This window comes from Brassica oleracea, chromosome C8 (assembly GCF_000695525.1).
Source record: "Brassica oleracea var. oleracea cultivar TO1000 chromosome C8, BOL, whole genome shotgun sequence".
Lineage (NCBI taxonomy): Eukaryota > Viridiplantae > Streptophyta > Magnoliopsida > Brassicales > Brassicaceae > Brassica > Brassica oleracea.
In genome coordinates this window covers 30,940,996-30,957,494 of record NC_027755.1, presented here as the reverse complement: position 1 = coordinate 30,957,494, position 16,499 = coordinate 30,940,996, and the positions used below count along the sequence as shown (strand labels likewise).

At 30.7% G+C, this 16,499-nt stretch overlaps 3 protein-coding genes across 3 annotated transcripts in view; 2 read left to right on the top strand and 1 right to left on the bottom strand.

Moving 5' to 3' along the window:
* Window positions 1-947: 947 nt before the first annotated feature.
* LOC106310679 lies at window positions 948-1,457 on the bottom strand. The gene has a single exon (XM_013747907.1). It carries the CDS (start codon window positions 1,399-1,401, stop codon window positions 1,255-1,257), a length of 147 nt encoding a protein of 48 aa, XP_013603361.1. The 5' UTR covers window positions 1,402-1,457; the 3' UTR covers window positions 948-1,254.
* A 2,727-nt stretch (window positions 1,458-4,184) lies between these two features.
* On the top strand, window positions 4,185-10,239 carry LOC106308066 (condensin complex subunit 1). The gene is made up of 15 exons (XM_013745185.1): window positions 4,185-4,373; window positions 4,579-4,907; window positions 4,999-5,159; window positions 5,242-6,430; window positions 6,549-6,740; window positions 6,906-7,559; window positions 7,669-7,845; window positions 7,974-8,041; window positions 8,132-8,354; window positions 8,439-8,538; window positions 8,634-8,749; window positions 8,834-8,891; window positions 8,975-9,126; window positions 9,205-9,418; window positions 9,560-10,239. Exons 1-15 carry the CDS (start codon window positions 4,244-4,246, stop codon window positions 9,925-9,927), a joined length of 4,131 nt encoding a protein of 1,376 aa, XP_013600639.1. The 5' UTR covers window positions 4,185-4,243; the 3' UTR covers window positions 9,928-10,239.
* Window positions 10,240-15,950: 5,711 nt separating this feature from the next.
* LOC106308255 (cystathionine beta-lyase, chloroplastic) overlaps window positions 15,951-16,499 on the top strand; it is a 2,584-nt gene continuing 2,035 nt past the window's right edge. Inside the window, exons 1-2 of the mRNA XM_013745401.1 lie at window positions 15,951-16,220; window positions 16,305-16,420. Coding sequence (XP_013600855.1) covers window positions 16,154-16,220; window positions 16,305-16,420 — 183 coding nt within the window. The 5' untranslated portion in view covers window positions 15,951-16,153. The remainder of the gene's footprint in view (window positions 16,221-16,304; window positions 16,421-16,499) is intronic.

The window sequence follows — 16,499 nt, the reverse complement described above, 5'->3', positions numbered from 1 at the left end:
GAAACGCATCGTCATCAATGCCTTCAATAATTTACTAGAGATTGAACCTCACGACTCACGTTAATTTTCACGGTTTTATAAATTTTTATTCGTTATTTTATAATTAGTGTTATATATTTAAGATGTGTCGTCGTATAACTAATTGTATTCAAAAGATTTGGATTGAATCGGATAATAAGATTATTTTTCGTACAAATATACAAACCCTTTTCAGATACATTGGTTATTTAGATATTTTTATGTTTATGCACATCAAAATCAAAATCATTCAGATCCGGGAGAACCCAACTCAAACCTCATAAATAAATTTATAATATCCAAGTGGCGTCTAATTTCAAAATCCAAAAAAAATAAATTCGAAAAAAACAACTTATACCTCAATGAGTTTCTGAATGTCCATACTTAACTGATTCTGCAAATAAATTAAAAAGAAAACTCTTTCTATATATTTGGCAAAAATAAGAAAAATAGAAAGATTTTTAATTTAGTAAAATAGTTATATGAAGTGAAACATTGAGTGACAATAAATGTAATACTTTTTAATTATTTTGATTTAAATTATTATTTTGTTCACATAAACTATGCCTTTGAATTATGTGTTTGGCTATGTAATTTTTCACCAATTGGAATTACGACAAAATAAAGTTTTAGTAAAACAGATTAAACCAAACTATTAACCATATGCAAAACTCGGTTATCTTACATTTTTGTTTTTTATAATTGCACAGAGTTAATATTGATTAACTAATAAATAAAAAATCTGCATTATTACTTTTATGGTATATTATAATTAATGATTTGATGTATTGTTACGATAAATATAATTAATGATGTGATGTATTGTTAAAGGAATATAATTAATGAAATTACTAAAATAACACTATACTTTTACTTTATACATTAATATTTGTTTTTCATAATTAGTGTTTTATATTTTAGATATGCCGTGATCACAATGTTCATGGTAGATACATTAACAAGGAAACAAGCATCATATCAAGTCTCATATAGGAAGCAAAGCATCAGTCAAACCTACACACACTTGAGTGACTGAGACATATATCACATCCACAAACTTGATCTAATTATCTTAACCATCTATTAACATAAACTATCATCAAACTTTAATCAAGAGTCTCAATGGAATCTAAAGAGACTGTGATCGAAGACAACGGATCAAAAAGGAAGAAATTATAAATTGAGAAAAGTAAAAAACATATACGCATATATAGAAGGAGAGCTAAAGAATCTCTGTCATCCGACATGGAAAGGACCAATATCACCGTTTCTGAGAGAGCCAGCGATCTCGTCGGCGATAGACAAGCAAGTGAAGACCCAACCGCTCAGAGAAAACCAAACCATCCTCATCAGATACGTCGCCATGCCCAGCGGCATCGCCATCTCCACGTTTCGTCTGTTTCCTTCTCCGCCTCAAATGATTGATGAAGGATCAAAGCTTCCAAAAAAAGTACTAATAGTTAAGGATCTTTCAACCAATCATTTCTCGACACGTTTTTGATTCTCATTAACTGATTCACCAGCTACGTCTCTGTCTGGGCCACTCAAGCCGCCGTGAAACGCATCGTCATCAATGCCTTCAATAATTTACTAGAGATTGAACCTCACGACTCACGTTAATTTTCACGGTTTTATAAATTTTTATTCGTTATTTTATAATTAGTGTTATATATTTAAGATGTGTCGTCGTATAACTAATTGTATTCAAAAGATTTGGATTGAATCGGATAATAAGATTATTTTTCGTACAAATATACAAACCCTTTTCAGATACATTGGTTATTTAGATATTTTTATGTTTATGCACATCAAAATCAAAATCATTCAGATCCGGGAGAACCCAACTCAAACCTCATAAATAAATTTATAATATCCAAGTGGCGTCTAATTTCAAAATCCAAAAAAAATAAATTCGAAAAAAACAACTTATACCTCAATGAGTTTCTGAATGTCCATACTTAACTGATTCTGCAAATAAATTAAAAAGAAAACTCTTTCTATATATTTGGCAAAAATAAGAAAAATAGAAAGATTTTTAATTTAGTAAAATAGTTATATGAAGTGAAACATTGAGTGACAATAAATGTAATACTTTTTAATTATTTTGATTTAAATTATTATTTTGTTCACATAAACTATGCCTTTGAATTATGTGTTTGGCTATGTAATTTTTCACCAATTGGAATTACGACAAAATAAAGTTTTAGTAAAACAGATTAAACCAAACTATTAACCATATGCAAAACTCGGTTATCTTCCATTTTTGTTTTTTATCATTGCACAGAGTTAATATCGATTAACTAATAAATAACAAATCTGCATTATTACTTTTATGGTATATTATAATTAATGATTTGATGTATTGTTACGATAAATATAATTAATGATGTGATGTATTGTTAAAGGAATATAATTAATGAAATTACTAAAATAACACTATACTTTTACTTTATACATTAATATTTGTTTTTCATAATTAGTGTTTTATATTTTAGATATGCCGTAATATAACTAATTGTATTCAAAAGACCTGGATCGAATCGGATAATATGGTTATTTTTGGTACAAATATCCAAATCCGTTTCAAATACATTGGTTATTTAGATATTTTTAAGGTCATATACATCAGAATCGAACTCATCAAGACTCAAAATGACTCAACTCAAAACCTACACATAAATTTATAATATTTAAGGAGTGAGTAATTTTAAAACAAAAAAACGATACCCGAAAGGAACAACTCGTACCTAAGTGGATATCTAGTGTTCATGCCTAACTGATTTTATAAAATAATAAAAAAGACATTTTCTATGTGTTTTACTAAATTAAGTGAAATATAAAGATTTTCTTTTTATTTAGTAAGACAATTATATTGAGTGAAAAATTAAGTTTTTTTTTAATTTTGATTTAAGTTATGATTTTATTCACAAAACATGTCTTTGGATTATGTTTCTGGCTACATAATTTTCCACCGATTGAAATAAAAAAAATGTTTTAGTAAAACAAACTAAACCAAACATAAACTTATGCAAAACTCAGTTATTTTCATTTTTGATTTTATAATTGGCACAAAAAAATATTGATTAACTACTAAATAAAAATCTATACTATTTTTATTATGGTAATATAATTAATGATGTGAAATATTGTTAAAGTAATATAATTAATAAATTTATTAATATGAGTTAAATATGAAAATACAATTAATGTAATACTGCTATCCTCGTTTTTAAACAATTATCAGTTATACTACTATTCATGTTTCCAAACAGTACTAAAGTGTACTTCAGTTTATATTATTAAAACTGAAGTACATTTTGGTAATGTTTGGAAACATGAATAGTAGAATAAATGAAAATTGTTTGGAAACATGGATAGCAGATTAAGTATTTTCTTTTATATACACATTTAACCATTACATTTACAATAGATTAATTACTTTCTTTTATATTTCTTTTTATTTACAGATTCTACCACTACATTTAAAATAAATTTAAATTAATTAATTACAATGATATTGTTGTTTCTTTGTGGTGAAATTAAAAACACAAACTAAAATATATAGTATATATTATATAAAACAACTTTTAAGTACAATATTACCTTATTTAATTTAGTCAAATATAAAAATTTAAAGAGTTCAATTTTCAAGAAAACAAAATATCATAAAATTAACAATAATTCATAGAAAACTAATGCAAACAATTAGTTTTTTAGGATGTTTTTTTCATTTTAAAATAAATTAACAAAAAAAACAGAATAATATATGAATAGTATAATTACATCAAACTGCATCAATTTTTAAAATTTTTAATATAGTATTATGTACAAAATAAATAAAAATATTATTAAAAATTATATTATAAAATAACATATTCTACTCTATATGTAAATTACAAAACATAAAAAATATATATGAAATTTTAATAAAACCAACGATTTATGAGTTTACGTTGAAGACAAATTAAATCAAACATTCGCACGGATGCAGGTCAAGTTCTAGTATAGATTAATACTCTGCACTTTAAAAAATAATATAAATAAATAATTAGGTATGGGATCCGACCCGGATTCTTATTCGGAACCCGACCCGACTTGGTGGTTCATGGACCATGGATTCCCGCTCCGTTGCCATTTTCAATTTCGTTTTGAAATTGCATCTCGTCAAAAGCCAAATCTCTCTCTCTCTCTCTTCTGAGCAACGTCTCTCAGCTTCTCTAAGAAAATGGCTCCTCCCTTTGTCTTCCCCCAAATCCTACGAGCCCTAGAAGAAGATCCCGAAGACAATCACCGTCTCTTCGCTCAGAACCCCGTCGACGTGACCTCTCTTCGCCCTTCCGATCTCCTCACTCTATAAGCTTACTCTATTACCTTAATTTTCTAATTCTCGAGAAAAATTCGAATTAGATGCAGCCATTGAACTAGGGTTTAGCTTTTACCTGCGTTGCAATCTAATTAGGAGATCTCGGAGATTACGAGATCGCCACGTAGTTATTAGTAAAGATTAGTCACTATGTATTGTTGAATTGAAATTTAATTTTGTTTTCGTTCGTTTGTGAAACTCAGGTGTATCATTTGACCTATCTGATAGAGAACTCTTCTGTATCGAAGACCAAGACGTTTTCGACCGTGTCTACTCTTTAGTCAGGAGCTTCTACAGTCTCCCTCCGTCTTGCAAGTGTAACCTTGTTGAAAGCCTTCGCTCTAATCTAAGCGTTCTTCTCCCAAACGTCGATTCCATCTCACGGTCTGTACAAGACCAGGAGGATGAAGTTCCAATCATCGATAGGATCACATCTCATCGCAATGCCTTGAAGATATACACTTTCTTTCTCATTACTATTATTATGACTGAAGAGTCACATGTTAGCTTTGTTGACAGCACAAAGGTGATTTCTTTTTTTTTTTTTTTTTGAAAGATTACTTAGAGTTTATCTCTTTTTGGTTGCATTTTGGTATAGTGATGTTGTTGGTTAACAGGTGGCGGGACGAGGGAGGAAGAAGCTTGTTGTTCAGTCATGGAACTGGGAGCCTCAGAGGGGTAGGATGCTTAATTTGATTGCAAACTCTCTCGAGATCAACTTGTCCTTGCTCTTTGGATCATCAGAGCTAGATGAAAACTACCTCTCTTTCATTGTCAAGTAAGTTCCGTCACCTACTCATACATATTACTCCATGTTAAATGTACATTCTCATAGCTTTTTCATTTTATTTTCCTTGTAGAAACTCGTTCTCCCTTTTTGAGAATGCGGCGATCTTGAAAGACCCTGAGGCAAAAGATGCTTTGTGCCGCATCATAGGGGCGTCTGCTACAAAGTACCGTTACATTGTGCAGTCATGTGCCTCGGTCATGCACTTGATACACAAGTATGATTTTGCTGTTGTACACGTTGCTGATGCAGTTGCTAGAGCTGAAACTAAGTATTCGGATGGTACCTTGGCCGTGACAATCATTAGAGATATTGGTAGGACTGATCCTAAAGCCTATGTTAAAGATACGGTTGGGGCTGATAATGTGGGACGTTTCTTGGTCGAGCTCGCTGATCGTTTGCCGAAAGTAATGTCGACAAATGTTGGAGTTTTGGTCCCTCATTTTGGTGGTGAATCATATAAGATCAGAAACGCTCTAGTTGGCGTTCTTGGAAAATTAGTTGCAAAAGCGTTTAATGATGTTGAGGGAGATGTGAGTTCCAGGTCCCTTCGTCTGCGGACTAAGCAAGCTATGTTGGAGATTTTGCTTGAACGGTGTAGGGATGTTTCTGCATACACAAGGAGCCGAGTCCTCCAGGTTTGGGCTGAACTGTGTGAAGAGCATTCTGTTTCGATTGGCCTATGGAACGAGGTTGCATCAATATCTGCTGGAAGACTGGAAGACAAGAGTGCAATTGTTAGAAAATCCGCATTGAATTTACTGATCACTATGTTGCAGCATAACCCCTTTGGTCCACAGCTTCGAATAGCTTCATTTGAAGCAACTCTGGAGCAGTACAAAAGAAAACTGAACGAACTTGAACCAAACCGCCCTACTGAGGACTCATCAAAAGAGCCAACTTCAGATGGTGACTCCTGTAATGGAGATGGTGAAATCGATGACTTGCAACCTGAAGTTACAATTAATACGCATCTGGATAGTCTACCTGATAGCTGTCAGCCAGATAATGGGGAAGATATCCGTGAGAAGGATGCTTCTGTTCCAGATATTGGTAACGTCGAGCAGACCAAGGCCTTGGTTGCTTCCCTTGAGGCTGGATTGAGCTTCTCAAAGTCCATGTCAGCTAGTATGCCGATCCTCGTTCAATTGATGGCTTCATCTTCTGCCAGTGATGTCGAGAATGCTATTCTCTTGTTGATGAGGTGTAAGCAGTTCCAAATTGATGGTGCAGAAGCTTGCCTCCGTAAAATTCTGCCTCTGGTATGGTCTCTTATCTCGAATTGTAACTCCTAAAAACCCTTTCATCTGCCGTTTTATGAGTTAACGACATCCCCTGCATACATGGTGCTAAATACCTGTTTTATATTTATCTCTGCAGGCCTTTTCTCAGGATAAGTCCATCTATGAGGCAGTGGAGAATGCCTTCATTTCAATCTACATAAGGAAAAATCCAGTTGAAACGGCGAAACAGCTGCTGAACCTTGCCATAGATTCGAATATAGGAGATCAAGCAGCGCTAGAGTTTATTGTTAATGCTTTAGTGTCCAAAGGTGAAATATCTAGCAGCACGGTGAGTTCATTCTTTGACTCCAGCAATACATGTAGTCATGCACGGTCAAAAACAACGAAGAACAAATAACCGTTGTTATTTATTATTGGTTCATCATTTCTTGAGTTAAAGAATTTCACCTCAAGAGGTTAATTAGTGCTTCTATCATTCTTTTTGTCTTTCTAGACTTCGGCTCTGTGGGACTTCTTCTGCTTTAACATCAATGGGACAACTGCGGAGCAAAGCCGTGGGGCTCTATCTGTCCTTTGCATGGCTGCTATGTCGTCCTCTAGGATTCTTGGATCACACATACAGGATATTATTGATATTGGGTTTGGCCGTTGGGCAAAAGTGGAACCTCTACTTGCCAGAACTGCATGCACTGCTATTCAGCGGCTTTCCGAAGAAGATAAGAAGAAGTTATTGCTCAGCAGTGGCAGCCGATTGTTTAGTATTCTCGAGAGCTTGATCACTGGGAACTGGCTTCCAGAAAACATATTTTATGCTACTGCTGATAAAGCCATAAGTGCGATATACATGATCCACCCAACTCCAGAAGCCTTAGCTTCTACAATTATTAAAAAGTCCCTGAGCACGGTGTTTGACGTAGTTGAACAAGATCAAGCACAGAGTGATAGCGACGGCAATACAGTTGATTGTCTGACCACAGTTCATGTTGCAAAGCTCAGTAGATTCTTGTTCGTTGTCAGTCATATTGCCATGAACCAGTTGGTGTATATAGAATCCTGCATCCAGAAGATCCGGAGACAGAAGACTAAAAAGGACAAAGCGGCTGCTGAAAGTCAGAATACAGAAGAAAACCCTGGTGCCACGCAAGAGGTACATACCGATACCCTAAAGTGCAGCTGGTGGCACAAACGTTGCAACCTCAATTGGTTACTTTTACGTGCTAGTGCTTATCTCATTCGATGTTTTATTTGTTTTACAGAACAATAGCATAAATGCTGAGCTAGGACTGGCTGCCTCTGATGACGCACTGCTTGACACACTCGCTGAAAGAGCAGAGAGAGAGATTGTTTCTGGTGGTTCTGGCGAGAAGAATCTGATTGGGGACTCTGCAACTTTTCTCTCGAAGCTTTGCAGAAATTTTTCTGTACTGCAAAAGGTAGGTAGTTTTTCATTCATTTCCCTGCTTCATGTTGTGTGATGATGTTGTAGGCTTGTGTTTTAGCTTCCTCTTCTTTCCTTTCTCATTTGTTTTCTGATACAAAAAATTGAATTCCATTCTCACAGCATCCAGAACTACAAGCTTCTACAATGCTTGCATTATGCAGGTGTATGATTATTGATGCAAGTTTCTGGTAAGTTCAAATCTTAATTTCATATTCTCTTTATCCTTAACAAAACTAAACTTATAGTTAAATTGACGTGTAAACCTCAATGTATGCCAGCGAATCCAATCTCCAGCTTCTCTTCACAGTTGTTGAAAATGCACCTTCTGAAGTTGTCCGTTCAAATTGCACCCTTTCCCTCGGAGACTTGGCAGTTCGTTTTCCAAATCTCTTAGAACCTTGGACAGAAAATATGTATGCCAGGTTACGGGATGCTTCAATTTCGGTCAGGAAAAATGCTGTCCTGGTCCTTTCACATCTTATACTGAACGATATGATGAAGGTATGGCTCCTTACCATTTTCATTCCTCTTTTTAAACATCTTCAATAATAGTTTGAGGTTTCATTTTGTGAATCCTGATTTCAGGTGAAAGGGCATATTAACGAAATGGCTATATGTATAGAAGATGATGTGGAAAGGATCTCTAGTCTTGCAAAATTATTTTTCCATGAATTGTCTAAGAAAGGTCAGTTGTGCAATATCTACTTTACATGACATAGCCCTGTTAAACTTTTGAATGAAATTTAACGCTTGAGCCTTTTTTCTGCCAAACAAATCCAGGATCCAATCCTATATACAATCTACTTCCTGATATACTTGGGCAGTTATCCAACCGGAATTTGAAGAGAGAGTCATTCTGTAATGTTATGCAGTTCTTGATCGGCTCCATCAAAAAGGTATATAGGGTTTCGATATTGAAGTTAGAATGACTTGTATTCAGTCTTATCTAATCACTCATCTCTGTCCTCAACTATCTCCAGGACAAACAGATGGAGGCTCTGGTTGAGAAGCTTTGCAATAGGTTTAGCGGAGTCACAGGTAGACTTGGATATATGATATATCCACTTGTTATGGGTTTAATAGAAAGTATATGCGTTATAAGTCTACGTCTACACTTGCAGATACAAAACAGTGGGAATACATTTCGTATTCTCTTTCGTTGCTGACGTTCACAGAAAAGGGAATCAAAAAGCTTATCGAGTCATTCAAGTCCTACGAGCACGCTTTAGCAGAGGATCTAGTGACGGAAAACTTTAGAAGCATAATCAATAAGGTACGTTTCACCCATGCCATTGTCTTCATTCTTCTCGTGCTATATGTGAGTTTGGCATCTGGTTGTGAATCTGAGCAGGGAAAGAAGTTTGCGAAACCAGAACTTAAAGCGTGCATTGAAGAGTTTGAGGAGAAGCTCAATAAGTTCCACATGGAAAAGAAAGAACAAGAAGAAACGGCAAGAAACGCCCAGGTTCATATAGAGAAAACCAAGAACATGGAATCTCTTGTTGTCCCCAGCAAAGTGAAAGACGAACCTGTAGAAGAATATGATGATGATGATGAAGAAGAAGGTTAGTGCTTTTTCAGACTCTGGGCTAAAACAAAGTTCACTGTACCAGATTTTAGATAATCAGATGCCAGTTAAAGAAACCTTTCTAAAACATTGGATAGTCTCTATCTCTTTCTAAAGCACCATTTTGTGTGTTTCTCAGGCGTTTCAGACAGTGAAATCGTGGATCCATCAATGGAAGAACAGGGGGCTAGTTTAAAAGCATCTGACTCTGAGGAAGAACCATCGAACGCTGAGGAAGAGCTATCGGACTCCGAGGAAGTACCAGATTCTGAGCAAAGTGGTACCACAAGTCCTTATTCCTTGAACCAAAACACCAGTGCCGGTATATTAAAACTTTCATATACATCTTTTAAACAATCTCACACCATTTTTGTTTCAGGGGAAGAAGAAGAAGAAGAAGAAGAAGGAGAAGGCGAGTCAGAAAGCAGCAACGTCAAGAGAGGAAACCGTACAAAATTATCTAGCAGCAGCGTCAGGAGAAGCCTGAGGTCATCAAGTAGAACGTAAAGAAACCGTGTAGAAGCAGAGAGAGAGAGAGAGAGAGTGTGGTTAATTTGCTCAACATCTCGAGAGCTATCTTATTATAACTAGGTATATTCTGGTCACTCACTGCTTTCGTTTTTTTTCTTTCTGTAAGATGCTTTGATATTGAAGAATCGACCATATATTTATTTGTCAATGGTGATATGATAAAAGACCAATTCATATAGAATAAAGTACGTTAAAGCTGGGGTTTAGTTGTGACGACGTGTAGCCAATTCGTCCAAGTACAACAACAAGAGCAAACTCTTCTCTTTGTTCTGTATCAAATTCCCTTTTGTTGTAGTTTTCCTGGCACTGACGAATATATTAGTTTCCCTTATGTATACCTAATGGAGGTGGTATCTCTCCCACATAAATCCTTAGGCTCTTGATCTACTGGTGTATATGGTTAGCTATAAAAATTATGAAAGTATGAAACACTTACTTGAATTCAGAAAATAGAGAAAGTATACCTTACGAGAGTGAGAGAAAATCCTTATGTTTTGTCTACCCAAAAGACAAAAGCCTTTTTTTTCAACCTTAAACTTATGTTCTCATGATCTCATCTCTCCGCCTTGTACACTTCCCCACCTTATGGTATATATTAAACCGAATAATCTTCATATATACGTGAGCGAGGGACCACAACCAAACCAGTAAACCGTAACTTAACCGGTCCTGAACCATTGTCATTTAATTCAATCAATCATAGAAAATAAATGATATCCAAATCCCTTATATATTAATATTAGAGTATTACAATATGTTTTCGTAACTACGTGTCATCACTAGGATGATTCTTAGAATCCTTAGAAAAATAAGTTGGTCCATATAAATATATATTATATTTTTTATTAAATTAACTATGAAATTAATTAGTAGTGTACAAAAAATATTCTCAATTTTTTCCTTAAATAAAATGTATTGAATTACCTAATATTATTAACATATATATGACAACTAGGTGATTCTCCCGTGCTCATGCACGGGTATAAATCTTTATAAAGTTAATATATTATAATTTATTGATATTTATTTTTGGTTTTAAATCAATTTATAATATATATATATATATAATATTAATAATATTATTTTATTTTAATTAGACATATGATTTTTGATATGTTATATCTAGCCAGTTTAGTTATTTTTTGGGTTGTTTATCACTTGGGTATATTGAATTGAATCTATTTCTCCGAATTCAACTACAATATTTTATTCTAAATATAATTAACTTTGATTAAATTCTTATTTGCATTTAGATTAGTTAATTTCTTAGATATTTTAGTATATTTTAGTAAGATTATTTATAACGTATGATACATTGTGCTAAGAATAAAATAAAAATAAACTAAAGTGTTTGATTCAAAATTAAATAAATGAATATAATGACAATATTTTGAAGTCTCATGAATATATATATAGCTATATTGTAATAATTAGTATATATTTTATTTTTATTCATTAATATGTTTTGAGTCATCCTCTAATTTATATGTATAAAAATAAATAGATCCTTATTATAAAATGTTATTTTTCTTATTGTAGTTGGATCTTTGATTTTGGATATAATTAGTTGGATTAGTCGAGTGGCTCATGTTGTGAGTATATTGACTATTGAGTTACATATATTCTTTCAAATTCAAACTTAAGTATAATTATTATTGTTTTTAGTTAAGTCAAATCAAACTAGTTTTATTTCTCGCTTAAATGTGTGCAAGTATTTTCATAATATTTATCAAATTCTATGTTATTTTTTAAAACAATATTAGCAAATAAAGGGATGATCAATAAGAAACTACATAAATAAGTCTAGCTGATAAATTCTTGTAAGCTCATGAACGAATATCAATATTTACAATAATTGAAATACTTAATAACTTCTAAATAACTGTTTGCCTAAAAATAAGAATTCAAATTTGTTTGGGTATTCTGATTATGGGTATATTAAATTCCACAAACATAAATAAAACATAAAATTAAAAAAAAAAAGTAAATATGAAGAAAAAAATTTCAGTAAGGAATTTGTAATTTTTTGATCAAAATATGCTTCTCATGAAAAAATATTTTTAGGTTCCATTTTTAATATCTCTAAAAATCAGCACTAAAATTGTGATCGTTTTTGTGAGATCATATTATATAAGTTAAATAAAATTTACAGGTATTTTGCTGTAATTGTAAGATATTATAGTCAGCTAAAAATTATGAATTTTTTTTTAAAATAATATCGGTTTATGTTATTTAATTATTTTATGTATCATATAAGAAAATAGATTGATAAAATGAAAATATTTCTATTACTTTGAAAATATATTTATTATATATTGGGAGATATAAATAAATTATTTTTGTTACTTTGAACGTTTATTTTTGTTATGTAAAAATATGTTTTAAGAAGAATATTACTATTTTGTTAACTTTCTTTTTTATGAAATCATATTATATATACAGATATTTTCGTTTTTAAATTTGTTTTTAAACTTTATAAAATTTTTTATATTATATATGTTATTGGGAATAAAAGTAAAAATGAAACTAAAAAGGATTAATAATAGTATTTAAATTTATTAAGGATACCTCTGTAAATAACTGTTGTAAGAATTAATGTGAGTGCGACATGTAGAAAACTGACTTATCAAATAATATTATATAGATTAATGATTATGAATACTATATATTTGATAACAGTTTTTGTATCCTCTCACTTTTTGTCTAATTTTATACTATTAAAAGAAATTAAAAAATCACATTAAGCATATAATTAAAGATTAGATTTTTTATTATATGTTACATTTTGAATCTTTTAAAACGACTATAAATTACTAAATATGGTAAAAGTCTCACATTGAAATTTTTTTGATCCATAGTTTAATATTTTTTTGTTCGAACAAGATACAAATGATCATAAATCGTATGGGTGGGCGTTCGGATTTGGATCGGGTATTTCAGATTTTTGGATATTTAAATATAGAGGTATAGAAACCGTTCGGGTATTTCAACATTTTGAGTTATGTTCGGGTATTTTATGTTCGGGTTCAGTTATTTCGGGTCGGGTTCGGATATTTAAATTTTGAAGAAAAAAACAAAATTCTTCATTGTTTCAATTTTTTATATTTAAAATATATACTTTTAACTTAACTGGTTTTTTAATTTTTAATAGATTAAACTATTAATAGGTTTGAAGATAAAACTTTAAAAATAGAAAGACACTAATTTAGTTGTTATTTTTAAAAAATGGATGCTACTTTTTAAATGTATGAAACAAGAGCTTGATACGTATTTTAAGTGAGTAGCAAATGATTTTGTCTATAATTATATGCATATTATCTGATGTTGGGAGATGTGCAAAATAAATATAAATATTTTGAATAAAATTAGAAAAGTAAACTAGAAATATAGGGGTATTCACATGTTCGGTTATCTTCGGATATTCATTCAGATTCGAATATTACTCGTTCGGGTTCCAATATCCAATCCCTCCTAATTCAATATTCGTTCTGATATTTTGCTACTTTGGTTCGGAGTTTTCGAGTCTGATTCGGATACGGGTTCAGATATCGGGTAAAATACTCACCCCTAATAAACCCTATGAAAGTGAAGTCTCATACTATATAAAATTATATAAATATGTTAATATCAAAATTTGCATTGAAAAATTATTGAGATCTTAATATTTTAATTTTGAAGTTTGTATTGAAAAATATCACAAAAAATTTTGTATTACGGTTTAAATTTTTGTTACAACAAATATACAAATGTTAATAAAATTGTATGAGTAAGAAATGTTAATAATGAATATTTATATTAAAATAATATATATAGTTTAATTATATACCGTATAAAATAAATAAAATGATTATTTTGATTTATTTACCAAAACATGATTGTAAATAAACAAAAGTTGTTGATTTTGATTTATGTGCTGACTCTAATATATATAATTTTATGTATACAAATTATTTTTAAATAGGTGGTTTTTAATATAATATTTGATTCTTGCAATCCCAAAAATACATTTTGTTTTAAATCGAAGTGATTTTTAATATTGGAAGCATTCTATATATAATATTTTATTCAGATTAAATAATTTAGTCTTGATTTTTATTCGTTAAAAACTTTTAATGAAATATGATGACAAGAATCACCTTGTTATGAATTTGTTCGAATGAGAGAATTGATCATTCGTCTAATGTTTGTTTCTTTCTAATATCCTATCTAACTATTATAATTGTAAGAATGAGAGATTTGAACTATTTATTATAAGTTTCTGGTTTATCTTTTAATAAATCAAATCGTTCTTGGGGGGTTATTGGTAAGTGAATTCTCATGAATTTTGAAAATTTTGAGATTATATTGTTATTGGTTCTTGGATTTCAAAAATCTTAGTAGAATTCATTGTTATTGGCTTAAGAATTTTTAAAATTCATTCAAATCTCTTGTTATTTAAAAAGTTTAGTTATTATTGATTATCTAATTCTAACAAAATCTAGTGTTATTGGGAGATGAATTATATTCATTTTTACTCATAAGACTCAACTTTTAAAATATCATATGTAACGTTGTGATTTTCAAAATCCATGTGATAAAAAACTAGAAAACAAAATAATTATTCTTACCAAATATCTATTGCACCTTAATTATATGTCCAAAATTATAATTCATTGCATTTATATACTTTTACATTTTAGAATATATAATTATTTTTATAAATAATTATCATTTTAAATATAAATATTAATAATTACATTTATAAATGTTAATAATTTTAAAATATTTTCAAAAAATAATTAATATAAATATTATAATTTTAAAATAAAAATTTTAAAATAGTTTCAAGAAAATAGTCTTTTGCCCTTTTGCCTTTTATAAAGCATGAGGTAAAATCGTCTTTTGTCTTTTTTCATGAAATTGTTTTTGGTCATTTTTCTCTTCGAAAGCTCTTTTTGTGACAAAAACTTTAAAATAAGAAAAGTTATCCAATTTTGTATGTATCACTATTATTTTCTTTTTAATTTGAAAGAAAAAATAAATAATAATGCTATATGATTTAGAAAATAAATAAATTGTATATTTACTTTACAAAAGGAATAATAGAAAATAGTTAATACAAATTCATCAAAATCTATACTAATCCAAAAAAGTTATGATCAAATTTCATAAGTCAATGTATATAAATTTTCACAGTCCACATAACTTTTAAAATCTATCAACTCTTAAAATTCACAAACTCTACACAAATTCATTTCCCGATATAATAGAATGGTAAAGTAATATATATATTTTTTTATCGGTATACTCTTAAGTTACTAAACCTCAAAAACTTAGGCTAATAAAACAAGTAATTTGTTTTGTTGTTTTAAAATTATATGATTTTTAAACCAAACTAGTGAATATGTACTAGACATACTGTACATTTATATTTTGATAAAAACATATTATTCTATAACATCTTGATATATTATATTTGAACACTACCTTGTGAATAGAGTTTGCCGTGATTTTCTTTAAAATTTTGATCCTTAGATATGTATCTGGAGTGAAATTAATTTTTATAGATGTCTATCTTTTTAAATTGACACTTATGTAATTCACCAAATTCTTATAAGAAGTTAAAAAATAAAAACAAAAACAAAAACGAGAACGAAAGCACAATTTTATAGATGTAGAAAATGAAATCACTTATGGAGAGTCAATATTAAACAAAACGAGAGCAGACTTAATCATCTTTCGTCATTTTACAATCGATTTGTCTATCTGGTTTTGGTGATTTGTGTCAGCCGCAAAATTTAATATTTCTTTTGTGCATATGAAGTCTCAAAAATAATTAAAATGAGTTGTAATACGTTTACTTTTCAACAATGATATACTTTTAAGAGATCAACATTTGTATTCGTCATTTTATAATTGATAAAAATTATAGTATTCCAAAATGTTAAACCATTTAATAAATATATATTAGTATAAAAACTCAGGCCGCCGGGTATGGGCGTGGTTATCAGCTAGTTGGTTTCTACATGAAATCCCCATGTCCATCAATTGAAATTCAGAAGGCCCCAATCAAGATATGGTCACTCATTATTTAGACCAAACCTAGATAACAATCCTTAATCCATAAATCCCACAATTGGTTCACATCTCCAACACAAGCTTCCAAACTACTTGGGAGAAGAAGCAGATCTCGAGTAAGAACCTGGTCAAGCTAAGCCGCGTGATGGAGAAAAGTATCGATGCAAATTCTCATTCTGTAGCTAACAGTACCACACCAGATTGCTTAAATGGTTCATAAAAGCTTCTCTCTGTTTTTCTTTTTTTAATGAATAGCCTTTGCAATCGTATTGATGATCATCATATAAGTTTTGCAGCTATTGATATCAAAGAAGAGGCTAGCGTCGCTACGTTACTGATGAACATGGAAAATGAATTTGATCCCTTTGATGCTCTGAGTACTCCGCTTTACCAGACGGCTACATTTAAGCAGGTAGTTGAGTTGAATCAACGTCTTTGTTGTCACTTCATGGTTAGGTTTTTAAGTTTACTTTTTTTTTTTTTTTTTTTTT

Excerpts from the sequence above, each read along its gene's own strand:
- LOC106310679 (XM_013747907.1), bottom strand. The coding sequence starts at position 1,401 with ATGGCGATGCCGCTGGGCATGGCGACGTATCTGATGAGGATGGTTTGG.
- LOC106308066 (XM_013745185.1), top strand. The coding sequence starts at position 4,244 with ATGGCTCCTCCCTTTGTCTTCCCCCAAATCCTACGAGCCCTAGAAGAA. Across the intron at positions 8,539-8,633 it reads CCATGAATTGTCTAAGAAAG|GATCCAATCCTATATACAAT; the intron begins GTCAGTTGTGCA and ends AAACAAATCCAG. Across the intron at positions 8,892-8,974 it reads TAGGTTTAGCGGAGTCACAG|ATACAAAACAGTGGGAATAC; the intron begins GTAGACTTGGAT and ends CTACACTTGCAG.